Source organism: Protobothrops mucrosquamatus, unplaced genomic scaffold (assembly GCF_001527695.2).
Source record: "Protobothrops mucrosquamatus isolate PMUCROS unplaced genomic scaffold, P.Mucros_1.0 scaffold78, whole genome shotgun sequence".
Lineage (NCBI taxonomy): Eukaryota > Metazoa > Chordata > Lepidosauria > Squamata > Viperidae > Protobothrops > Protobothrops mucrosquamatus.
The window spans coordinates 1,886,180-1,899,902 of record NW_015386455.1 but is presented as its reverse complement, the minus strand read 5'-3'; the positions used below and the strand labels follow the sequence as shown (position 1 = coordinate 1,899,902).

The following is a 13,723-nucleotide window of genomic DNA, read 5'->3' as shown; positions in this document are numbered from 1 at the left end:
TGATCTCTCTTCTTATCTTATGAAACCACACATAAGGATTCTTTGCTCTTCTTAAAGAATTTTAGAGGGCCTGGTTGGAGTTCACAGACAGATTTAAACATTTTTCTATTTTTGAGTCCCATGTCAAGATATTCAAAGCAGAATATCAGTAGTGCTGGAGGATACTAGCTTGTGAATTGTAGTAATCCATTTTTTAAATGTATTGTTTAGAGCCATGGGGTGATGTTAATGTTTTACTCTCTAAAATATTTTTCTAAGGTGAGTCCAGCAATGGCAAAGATGGTAAGAAGAAAGTGTGCATTTTGTCGAGATGATGAAGAGAGTGCGATTATGTACATTGCTGAAGGACAGAATCTTGCAGTTCATCAGAATTGTTTGGTGAGGTTTGCTAATGACATTCAAACTGTGTCCACAACTGATTGGAAAACGAAAAAAGATCTGAAGCACTCTTGTGAGGCAATTCATAATTGATACACCTGTTTTTTATGCCATGTGTACTATACTTTTATTGGCAGGCGCTAGTTTCAAGAGTTAAAATTTAAATACTTTCTGGGATTAAAGTAGATTGTAGTACAAGAAGACTATAACTACTATAATTAGTATTTTTATAGTGGTATGTTAAAATCCAGCAGAGATTGTTTAGGAGCAAAAATGACCAGTCCTGGCAATTGCTATAATAAACTACGTTTATTTTTCTGTCCCTTTCCTTATGCCTTTCTTTATGTTCATGTAATCCGCATTTTGCAGACTTTGTTGGCTGTATGCTTTAATTAATTAATTAATATCCTGCCTTTATTATTTTTGTAAATAATTCATGGTGGCTAACATATCTAATACTTTTTTCTCCTCCTATTGTCCCCACAACAACCCTGTTATGTGGGTTGGGCTGAGAGAGAGTGACGCTCAAAGTCACCCACCTGGCTTTCATGGCTAAGATAGGACTAAAAACTCACGCTCTCCCAGTTTCTAGCCTTGTGCCTTGTGTATATGCATCTTTTTATCTATAGACAATGAGAGGAAGAGAGCCTTTTTTCCTCACTTTTTTCCTTGAGGATCAAGGCCCAGAGAGCAGGATTTTCAAGGAATCCCGCTTACCCTGATTCTAAAGCTTCTAGTGTGCTGGCTTTGTTTCTCTTTTTTCCTTTTCCATTGGGAAAACTGATGGCTCCCTAAGAACCTGATTTTGTTCCTTCCCTGATGAAAAAGGTGAACTGTGACTAGAGTTCCAGGGAGAGGAAGGGAACATGGATAGCTTTGTAGTCAGGTGAATCAAGAGGGGGCTCAAAAAGGTTTTTGAAAGTTTTTGGCTAGGAACTTGAGAGGTATGAAGATGTTATACTGGTTGCTCTTTATATCAAGGTTTTCTAAATATGTATACTCTGAAGAAAAAAGAACCACATAGAAACATGTAAGACTTTATAATACTGTGTATTTATCCTAGACTTGGATGTTTATATTTTATATTCTGGTTTTTAGTGCTGCCTTCCTTCCCTTTCTTTTTTAATTCAAAAAAGGCTGTCATCTTCCAATGGAAGGACTGGAGGACTGGAATCCCAGTCCTTACATAGGCAGAAGTAGAAGTGAGAGAATAGGACCAGAAAAAAAAGTATTCAATTCATACTGCAGTTGGATTTAGAGATGGGAAATTTGGAGAGGATATTTCCACAAAACATTTTCCAAATTATTTTCAAGCAAAGTGGTAAACTTATTATAATTAGGTAAACATGTAAAAAACAAGAAAAGGATTAGTCTATTAGTGGGAGAAAGTGACAAGAAGGTGACAAGCAACAGGGAGAAAGCACAACTATTTAACTTGTTTTTTGCATCCATCTTTATACAAAGAGAAAAAACAGTCCAACCTATCAAAAACAGTACCGTAAAAAAACAGATTAGAAACACGTTAAAATAGGCAAGAAAATGGTAAGAGAGCACTGGTCCACCCTAGATGAGTTCAAATCACCAGGACCAGATGGAGTACACCCCAAGATTCTGAAGGAACTGGCAGATATAATCACAGAACCACTGAACTATATTTTTCAAAGATCCTGGAGCACTGGGGAACTACCAGAGGACTGGAAAGAGCTGATGTAGTTCCCATCTTTAAAAAAAGAAAAAAATGGATCCAGGAAATTACAGACCTATCACCTGACCTCAATACCTGGGAAGATTCTGGAAAAGATAATCAAGCAATGAATTAGTAAACACCTAGAGGCAAACAAAGTCAACCAAAAGCTAACATGGGTTTGTCAAAAACAGATCATGCCAGACAAATCTTATTGCATTCTTTGACAAGGTGACAAAATTAGTGGACCAGAGGAATGGTGTGGCTATAATTTACTTGGATTTCAGTAAGGTATTTGATAAAGTAGACCACAACCTACTACTTGATAAGATAGAAAAATGTGGGTTAAACAGCATCACCACCAGATGGATTCGTAACTGGCTGACAAACCACATTCAACATGTAATCTTCAATGGAATTGTATCTACATAGAGGGAAGTATGCAATGGGGTACCCCAAGGCTCTGTTTTAGGCCCAGTATTCTTCAACATCCTCATCAATGATTTGGATGAGGGGATAGATGGGGAACTCATAAAATTTGCAGATGACACCAAGCTGGCAGGAATAGCCAACACTCAAGAAGATAGGCTTAAGATACAGAAGGATATTGACAGACTTGAACAACAAAATGAAATTTAATGGTGAAAAAGTAAGGTTCTACATTTAGGCAAGAAAAACCAAATGCACAGGTATAGTATAGATAAGTGGTACCTTGTTTAAGAGTAGTAACTAAGAGGGATCTTGGAGTCCTAATGGACGATCACTTAAATATGAGCCAGCAGTGTGCTGCAGCTGCCAAAAAAGTCAACACAGTTCTAGGCTGCATTAACAGGGATAGAATCAAAATCATGTGAAGTGTTAATACCACTTTATAATATACCACTTTTTTGAAGATGGGAACCACATCAGCAGGAGATTGCTCAGAGGATCATTGCTGAAAATATTCTTCTCTGCATTAGTCAATAGAAATGAGTGGGTAACCTGGGTAAGAGGCAGAGGGACAGCACTGTACGCTGTACAAAAGCTGTTTTTGCCAACCATTAATGTTTTGTACTACCTCCCAATTATATTCTCAATGTTCTCAAATTCCCATTTGAGGACATGAAGGTACCTATATGCTAGTAACTGCTATTCTTCATATTCTGGCCATATTATTTTATCTGCAAACTTATAACTTCATTATGTCAGAAGTGAAACTGCACAGTACTAATATATCTAGCTCTCAGCAATGGTGGTTTTGGGTGACAGGACCTTATATTAAATGTCTTAGAAGGCTTTAACATTTTTTCTTCATAAAGTCTGTTGAATGTTTTCAAGGAAACTATGGAAAGTGTACGGGATAGGCATAGCAGTTCCAATGGTTAAGTGCTGAGAGTTATATGCTTCCTAATCAGGCAACCATAGGGACACTGATATTTTTTTCCTATCATTTTGGCTCATGCTTTTTTCATTCATTTTTTTTTTTTGAAAAATACTCATTTACCAATTTGCTGAAGTTTTCCTTAACATCATTTAGGATTCCTTCCCTGTATTAGATATGAGACCATGGAGCACTCAGAGTGCTAATGGTTGTTTTTGTGAATGAGTAAACTTACAAAAGAAATTGCTAAAACTTTGTAAATTTATGAGGTAGCACTGATCCCCAGCCAATTCTTGCTGCTATTTTTAATATTTTATTTTGTCATGTCCTCTTGTTTTACATCTTACTTTTCTGATTTCATTTCTAGTTATTTTCTTCAGGATTTGTGGAATCAGAAGAACAGAAGCCTGGGGATCTTGATAAAAGGTTTGACGTGGCTTCAGTAATGAGTGAAATAAAGAGAGGAAGGAAGCTGGTAAGACATTTTTCATGTTTTAAAATTCTAAAGCAGATTTACTTTAAAACATTTATTTTCACATTTTCACATTATTTTCACATCTGGAATTTCCTCTTGAAGGCCTAAAGATTATAATATGAACCAATAGTCTAGATAGCCCCTCTGTCTTATTGACAGAAAGACTTTTGATCTTACTACTGTTTTCTCCCCTATTTAAAACACTGGGAGAGTAAAAAGGTGTGTGTGTGAGGGGGGAACTGACAGAGAAAAATGAATAAAAATAATATGATCTCATCAGTTAACACCTCCCTGCAGAGGAGCAGTGTTATTTAACTGAACTAGAAAACATAAATCTTTAGGGAACCCCAGTTACATAGGCTGTCATCATGAGTAGCAATTAAACAAAATAAGTTTAACAGCCCCTTTCCAATAACAACTATTTGCTATCTAAAAGTGACAAGGCAATACTTTTTCTTATTTAATCCATTTCTGGTCAGGATATTAGTAAATACAACTCACATGTGATTTCATATTCTTGTTACAAAGCAGAGATTACACTTTACTCTACTGTAAATGGTTTAGTTTAAACAGGATCACAGCACAAAAGCCAGTATATGATGGGTGATGGAGAAGAAAATGGGTCTAATGCCACTTCCTAGTTTTATAAACTGCAGTTCAAAAAATAGTTTCAATTTGTTTCAATACAGCGGTGCAAGTTCTGTCATACGAAGGGAGCAACCATTGGATGCGAGATCCAAACTTGTCGCAAAAGTTACCATTATTTGTGTGCCTTTTGTGATGCTGCTTCAGTCAAATATGAAGAGCCAGGACTCTACCGGTATAGAATCAAATGTTTTCTAAAGTCTATTTTAAAATACTTTTCAAGAGAATCCTATATAATTCATTTTTGTTTTGAAATTAATATATGGCAAAATAAGAAAGTAAAAAAAGGTGTTATCTAATGGGTGTATATTATATAACCTATACTAGGTTAGGATGAAGCTTTTTGTAACTGCCAGAGTGAACATTTATACATACAGAAAAGGGATTTCAGAGTGTGAGAACGTCTAAGCTAGCCTGGTATGAGAAGCTGGGATTGGTTGTTAAATTCCAGTATGGTGAATGTAGGCGAGCTTCTACAACAGATGTCTACTCCCAAGGATTTGAGGAGGGCCCATAGTGACTCATAGGAAAAAGGAAATACTTGATAAGTAGAATTGCATTTATCTAATGAAAATAACAGAGAGAGTAACTAAATTTTATTTCTACTCAAAGACCAATTCAAAAGATTGATCTGAATATTATGGAAACATAATAAACAGATATGAGTGGTGAAGGATAAAAAAAATACAAAACTGCTCAAACAATATATTGCATTAAGTGATCCAGTCTGTAAATAAGCAATGGATAGCTATTTCCAAAGCTCCCATTCAGCAATATCAGTAGAACAGAATTTAGCCATCCATCTGCAGATTTTCAGGGAATAAATCAGCTGGTAGAAAAGTACATTCTCATCTATCTAACCATCCTACAAGGATGTTAGATATCAGTGAAATGGGGTAGTACAGTGAAATGTGCATGACTCAGGTCCTCCGAATGGGCAACATTGAACTGAAGATTTATTATATCTTGCCTCAATAAGCATTGGTGGTAAAGCATCAAATCTGGCTAAAGAGAGGTTTCTCTGGCATGACACCCCCCCACACACATATTAATAAAGCTAGGATAAAAAGTCTTCTAATCAGACCTTCATTATAACAATGGGGAATGGAGGTGAGCACTAAAAATAACGTTGATTTAACTTCAGAAAAGTATTATCTGTCCCAAATGGGATATTTTAGATGCAATTCTGTGCCTTTTTTTAGGATGATGAATTTTTCTACTGGATCAGAAGGACTAGCAATCACCCATTGAAATTTCCATAGAAATAAATTTTAATTTAATTCATAAATGGAGTTTGAGACACACTGGGGAACTAGAATTCTTCTTATAAATGATATCATTTCTAAGGATCATAAATCTTTGTAGTTAGAAATAACATAAATAGTCCTATGTTTGTAGTGTAAACAGCTTTAATTTGTTCCTTTCACAGTGCAAATGATAGAGGTATGATTCCAAGTTTTTAAAGGCCTTAACTTGTGCTTTATACTTTTACCGTTTATCTTCCAGCAGTGATTACAGTACAGAAAAGCCACTGCTTTTGTTTTGGCATAACCGACAATCAGTTTTTCCTCTCTGCAATGAAGAACAAGGTCTTGAAAGTTCCTCCTTGACCTTAGTAGCATTGTGGAAAGGATATACTGTAGGCATCCTCAACTGATAGGATAGGAAATGTGTTATTCTTCTTCTGTAAACACTGATTGTCATCTGCTTATTTATTTATTTACAAAAAAAATCCTGATGACTCCTTCTTCTTTGCTGAATCTTTATAAAAATGAAAATATTTGCTTCTATAAGTTTACTTCTCTTTCTGTTTATTACCGGTAGTGTGTTCTGCCAAAAACACATTCCAGTCGAGGGACGCAGTTTTAATGGTATGTATATACTTAGGGAATTGGTTCAAATCTGCTTCTGCCTTAACAAGGGTTCTGAAGTACAACCTGAATCTTTTAGAAAAATATAGCCATTGTTGCAACACTCCTTGCCACTCTTCCATGATAGTGACCAGGGCGGTTAGGGGGTTGTTGGAATGGGAGCTTAATTTCTTTATTTGTTCAATCACATTTGTATAGCTGCCAATCTTACACAGTGTACATGGTTATCAGCAAGTATCTAAAACCATTAAAACAATGAAGTTGAATTAAGATAAAAAGAAACAAAAAATAAAATGGCAGGAAAATATATGGAGAGTGCATTCCATTACTCTCATACAATCATCTAACAGGCCATGGTCTAGCATAATTAATACTAATACTACTAATAATAATAGTCTTATTCCCCAACCTGCTTTAAATGACTCCATATATTATTTATTGTTCATATATAATGTAGGAAGCCACAGAAACCATCCTCCTAATTGTACAGAGCAGGGCCTGGACATCTAACTAAAGTCCTGACTGAAACCATTATTGACAGCAGTTCCTGCTTGTGACTGTTGGTAATATCAACCATGCCAGGCTACATTTATTTTTATTCCAGTATTTTAGATTTTTGTTCTGTTTATACACATGGACAACTATTGTTTGCATGGTTTCTTAGATATTATAACTTGCAAGTACTCTCCTTGCTTCTTGCTTCAGTTTCTTTTTCCATGCCTCAAGCAATCATTTTGGGAAGATGTTTGTCAAGGGAGCCATGGTATAACATCCTTAACAAACATAATTCCAGGGCTTTTTTTCTCATAGAACGCCCAGAACAGAGTTCCGGCACCTTTTTTGGATGGAACCTTGTAGGGTAGGGTAGGCAAGGCGGGTTGTATGACGTGTGTGACTTCCGGCACCTTTTTTTTTTTTTAACAAAAAAAAGCACTGCATAATTCCAGTGTGCTTACATCAGTTAGAACTTAATTTAAGAGTTAAATTCCTGAGCTCTCATGGATCTGCTGGAATTTCTTTCTGTTTTTTTGTCTTGAAGTATTATTTATCACATTATGTGTGATAAAATATCTTGTTTATTTTCTAGATGAAAACAGTAAGAAAGAAATGCTCCTGACCCCGACAGAATCTTCCTCCACTACAACCAAAATGGTAATGAAGGTTGCCTTTTCGGTGTCTCAGTGAGACATTTCTAAAACTTTTGCCGTAGGAGGCCACACTTCTTCACCACCTTTCATTGTGACTCAGGCACACATGGCCTCACCTAGTAGGGCATAATTTCAGATTCTTAGAGCATCTCAAATACATTTTGTTTTTATTTTGACCTGTGTCATTTTCTGACTGAGAACTGTCACTGCTGCTACATCACTAGAGACTGTGATATCCTTGTTGAATATGGAACTATTAAGCCTACTATTAGACACCCACCCACTAAATGCTGTTTGATTATTTCTTTTTTGTTTCTGAAATTTTGAAAGAGGAATGTCTTTTCCAACTAATCCGAGAACACAAGTGGATGAAAGAAAGAGAAATGCCCTTCAGCCCCTACTCTCAATCTAAGAGAAGCTGACAATCTGAGCCGTCTCTGAAGACTTAACAGTTTATGTCTCTACTTTTTTTACTTGAAGTATTGCTACAGTGTCTTTTTGTTTTACTCTTTGTAGTCTGTATGCTGGTACTGCCATCCTGTGTTGTAGGTTTTAAAACATTCTGTTTTACTATGTGAGCATTTCTGAAGGATTTTTAGTATAAAAGTTTTATCATCAAAACAATTTAGGATCAAAACTTCAAAAAACTTCTAAACGTCTTCTAGAAACAAGACTTACTGTAATTATTTTACTAATAAATGATGTATAAATGATTAAATATAAGTTTAGATTACTTGGGAAGAATTTAGTTTAATTCTCTGACTTTATTAAAAATGAACATATAGCGATATGAGTTATATCAGTAATCTGGGCCTTTTATAACTGCTATTTAAAAAAAATATTGGCAGAATGATGAGACAGTTGGGGAAGAGAACATGGAAGTCCTCAGTGAAAAACATGACCAACACAAAGGTAAAACATTTGTTATATTTGTCAGTTGTTAGAATTCCTAACATAGGGGAGGTGGGTTATTATTTACTTCTATCTTAAGGCAGTTTATGCAACTTTCTCACCTATAGTTAACAAATATCGTTATAGATAGCATCTCCTTTCTTAGAGGAGATCTTCAATTCTCCATTAATGGCGAATTATGGAGATGATGTTCTATCTTCATTCCTGCATATAAGTCTGTAACATGAAAGAGTTGATCTATTTGGCTCAAGCAGATCAAGCTGAGATGTTTAGATGGGGAGGGTGCTGTTTCTCTTGAAAAAGCCTGCCTAAACACACTGGGCTGGACCAGCTTTCTTGTCGTTTCAGTTAATGGCTCAAAAGCCTCCTGCTAATGGAAAGAAAATTTTCATCTGGGACGATTTTGCTGGACTCGGTCAATAGTTTCAATTTAATTATCTTCTATTCCTAATTGCCTCCTTGTAATAAAAGCCTAAAGATCTAAAATATTAAAAGGCATGCTTCAGGTCTGTCTAGAAGGGAGTGTAATCTGCGGGGCCTCGGAGGATGTTATGGTGTCATTCCCTGGAGATTTGTCCTGCCCCAACTTTTCTTGCTTTCTGCAAGATCTTAAAAACCTGGTTGGTTGGCTAGCTATATTTTTACTTATTTAATAATCTTTTATCTTTTTTTATTTTGTTAGTCACCCAGAGTCCTATGTTTTGTTTTGTTTTGTTTTGTTTATACATTCATTCATTGAAAAATAAAATAAAACAAAATAAGGAAATAAAATAAGGAAATCAGGCATTTTCTTTTGGCTGTTTCATTTAGAAATCAATCTGTTGATCTCTTTGAGAGGAACATTCCTGATGCTTGTTCACCATCACACACACACCCTTTTATTCATAATGTTTTCTGTCTTTATGCCTTGAAAATAATTGTTGTTATTGGACAGTGCTTCACTGTGCCAGATGAACATGAAATTAAAAATATAAATTGCAAATCATTGTATTTCTCTTTCCACAGAAAGGATAGAATTTTTAAAGAAGTGTAAGCAGGCTGGAATTCTGGCTGAAATCTTTGAGAAAATGTTAAACACTCTTCATCTGGCTCAGGAAAAGCTGACAAAAGACAATACTTCAGAAGCAGGTATTGTAAAGCATGTGGAATTCTCTATTATCTTGAGATCTCATATCTGAGAGGTTTGGTCCCAAGGGTACTGTTGTGTCACCTCACAGTCTACGCTTCTCAGAGATAAATGTTTCTGGTCCCTTTGCAGTTTCTGATCCTCTTATCATCCTCTTTCTCCCCTGAATGCATCCAGTTCGGTCTAAATAATTCTTACAGAGTTTATTTTATCTGCTAATCATGCATGTGAAAAAGATCTTAGAACAGCGGTTGACTGCAAACTAAATATAAATCAATGGAGTACATGGCTTAAAAATGCAAATGCAATTTTAGTTTGCATCAAAATAATTATATTTTCCAAATCATAGGAGTAAATAGTTCTGCTTTATTTTTCATTGGTCAGTTCCCCTTAATGACCGCAACAAAGATTGCTGGAATTACCATCACATGATGTAAGTGGTCACATGATGTTTCACTTCACCACCACTTCACTTAGTAATAGTTACTGGTCCCCATTAGGGCTGTTAAATAAGGACCTGCTGTTCTATTCCTTCTTAGTATAAACTGTTAGCCTTTTGCATCTTCTTTGAACAACTTATATGCCAATTCATTTAGTGTCCTTTCTGTTGTTCTAAGCTTTCTAGACTTCAGCTTGTTTTTCCTCTATATGCAAAGCTAACTATCTACCTGTTTGTATTTCTTGCTGACCAGACTTTCCTGTTTCCTACATAATTTTTGTTTTCAGACTTTCATTAAGGGTTTTCTGTAGACCCATTGGGTTCTTCCTCTGCCATGTCACCAGAATTGTTTGAAATGTTTTTATTATTTCTTTTTCATACTTCCACAAATTTTGTTTTATTTCTCCTCAGCTTCTCCTACTGTAAACTTAAATGCCACTTTTTTGAAGTGAACAGGCTATTCTCAACTTGACATTAGCCAATAGAAAATGGCTGATGCCAGGTCTATATAGCTGATAGGGAAATCTGAATAAGTTTATGACTTGATCATTCCTCAAATTGTCTGGTCCCCAAACATACATTAGCAAATTGCCTAAGTACTTGTTCTCCTGGCTTTCCTTTATTTTCTGAAGAGTATTGTCACAAATTTTATGGAAGGTCCTATATGGCTCTTTGAGAGATTTTCATTTAGAAACTATTTTGCAATGCTTTGTTTCTGCTCTCTAAATGTTAATATTTTATGTCAGAATCTACTTGTCTTGAAAACATTATTCTAATTTAAAGATTATTGATCTGGATTTGATTCTTTCATGTTGCCCTTTTTAAGCATGTTTGATGTTGCATATTCCTTTAAAATTATTTTTCTTATTTGAGTTGCCTTAAAGAAAAGTGTTTTCCATATAATTATATAAAAACATTTTATTTAAGGATTATAGGAGTACACCTAAAATGTAGTCCTGACATTCCAACTGTTGTAAGAATTGGTGAATTTATGTTTAAGGAACAAATGAAGTGTCTATTCTACTTTCCTTTATTGTTTACAATGTAAATTCTCAATAAATACATATAAACATCTTTAAAAGTCTCTTGCTATATGATGTTTCTTTCACAATAATGTCAAAAGATATAAGAATGTTTTGAATTTAGATGCAACTTCAAGTATAGTAAAGATAGGTGATTTTAAAAAATACTTCTGATTATCATCATGCATGTTTTAAAAAAAGTTTGTGCTTTTGAAATCAGCATTATTCTGTCTATCCTTAGAGTATGAAGAAACAGTCATGTCACTTTTTGATTGTGGTCTCTTTGAAAATATTCTTAGAGTGGCTTATTCAGGTATGTATGAAGCAAAATGTAACAATTACAGTTTGTAGAACCAAGGCTATTCCTTTTAAACTAGTTAAGAATATAAATAGGTACAGATAAGAATGCAGTATTATTTTTATCACTATGTTTCTTTGATCATGTCAGTCATTTGATCTAGAAAAAAACTCAGCAAAAACATCCAAACAATACAGTGAAACCACCATTTAGCAGATTTCAGATGCTATAGTACAAACCAATTTTTCTACCCAACCCTTTCCACAAAATAACAAAGCATTACTTTAACTATATGGCTTCAGTGGCAATTTATAATGATATATAGATAATGCAAATATTGCAATTTGCATAATTTAATATCATTTGTATAATAATACAACCGGTGCAAATAGACACATTGACACAACTTTTATAGACGTTTGATGCTAATGGATACTTTATTCATGTAAATGATCCAGTAAAACAAAATTTAATGATATGCTTTGCCTGCCTTACAAAGGATGGGGACTATTTTATTGCAAATAAATACTGGTGCTTTGTGCCAATTCTGTCTCATTCACTTCAGTTGCAGTCTTAAACTGACTTTATGTGACTTTGTGGAACAACACTTTTGACTGCTGTACTTGGTTCTACCAATCTGGAGGGGGGGGGAAAGCTCTTGGTACCCTGTTTCTCTGCTTAAAGTGCATCTGGTTGCTATTCTTTGAGAGTTACATAGAGTATCTCTTTTACACAATAGTTATACTTTGACAGTTTTTAACAAACAAGCTTGTGGGTTTTGTTGTTTCTGTTTTGGGGGCAGATGGAAAGGGGAACGAAGGAAGGGAGGGAGGGAGGGAGGGAGGGAGGGAGGAAGGAAAGGAAGGAAGGAAGGAAGGGCAATCATAGAAGAGACAGCCTGGCAAAAGTAATGGATGCCCGCCACCACTGTCCACTCAAAGATGCAATGATTGACATTTTCTGTGAAGGACCGTAGCCCTTATATTTCCCCAACCTTGTTCCCCTTATGGCATTGGTCATCTAAATCTATATACTTTAATAGTAACTTGTCTTGACATTAATACTTTTTGAGCCATCTTTGATATGTTGCTAATCTTGAGAACTGATTTTAATTTATACAGGAACAGAGAGAAAAATTCAAGAACTAATGAATACACGGGAAAGACTGGATACTCAGATTGAACTTTTAAGAAATTTAAAAGAAATACCACTTCCTGTCTCAGAAGACACAGATTAATACTTTAAGTACTGTCTCTGAATAACCCACCACGATTAAAATGATCATTGATTTTTTTTCCAGGTCACTTTTATACAGGTTAACTGTTGTTTTTCCATTTTTACAGTTGAGACCTTTTTGATCTAGCCAATGTTTTACCATTAGTTTTAAATTGGAATGTATACTTCCAGGATTATAGCTTCAAATACCTTCCACTAGATGAAAATTCATGGAAGAAAGTGAGTGAATTCATCATATGCACTTCATTTGCAATGGTAATAACATACCTCTGTAAATCACTCTGGTTTTGCTTTACGGTTATCTTACAGTAGAGCTACCAGTGGGTTAGGATGATCACTAGAGGATAGCAAAGTAAGACCAATACCCAAGACTTTCCTGCCACTTAATGGTCATTCAGGTTTTGCAATTCAGACTTGTAGTGTATCTGAGTGTATATAATATCTCTTATCATATACACTCATTTAACTTCCCAAAGAAACTGCCCTTCCTGCTTCATGTTTTACTAGACAGATTGTGCAGAGATATACACTTATTGTTAACTATGTTAATGAGGCCAATCTACATAAATTTCAGAAGGTTGTTTCACATCATGTAAAATATTTCAGCAAACCTGCCTGTCAGGTCCCCAAATCCTTGTTTTTCTTGCATATATACTGTTGTTCTCATTTTGGGGCCTGCCATTCTGCTGGGGGAGGGGTATACAGTGTATCCCTCCATTATCCATTTTTTCCAGGTTTTATTAATTGTAAGACGGCAGTGCGGTGATTTAAAAAATAAATTACTGAATGTTGGACTGCTTCAAAAGAGAAATTTGACTTTAATTCAACTTCTGAAGTGTGAGCCAGTTCAGCATACTGCAGTTTTAACATGGACAAATCAGGGTAAGTTCAGAGAAAGACAATAGTAACAAAGGTAGCACAAGAAATACATATTTCCTCCCGCAGACAAGGAAGCATTAAATCTCATGTTATGATAAACGAGATTAAAAGGCTGAGTGACCCTATTATTAAAATAATCAATTTGTTCTCTGCTGCTCAAAAGCATAAGTAGTAGTAACAGCTTCAGATTTTTAAAAAGACAGATGAGCTAATTCCATTTTAATAGAAATTTTTAAGCAGGAAGATTGTC

The 13,723-nt window shown here is 35.2% G+C and overlaps 1 protein-coding gene across 1 annotated transcript; it reads left to right on the top strand.

Annotated features, from left to right (window-relative positions):
* Positions 1-268: 268 nt before the first annotated feature.
* PHF11 (PHD finger protein 11) lies at positions 269-13,393 on the top strand. Its single transcript, XM_029283406.1, has 9 exons — positions 269-378; positions 3,790-3,897; positions 4,587-4,717; positions 6,367-6,413; positions 7,501-7,565; positions 8,410-8,473; positions 9,479-9,601; positions 11,302-11,373; positions 12,480-13,393. Exons 1-9 carry the CDS (start codon positions 271-273, stop codon positions 12,593-12,595), a joined length of 834 nt encoding a protein of 277 aa, XP_029139239.1. The 5' UTR covers positions 269-270; the 3' UTR covers positions 12,596-13,393.
* The last annotated feature ends 330 nt before the right edge of the window (positions 13,394-13,723 follow it).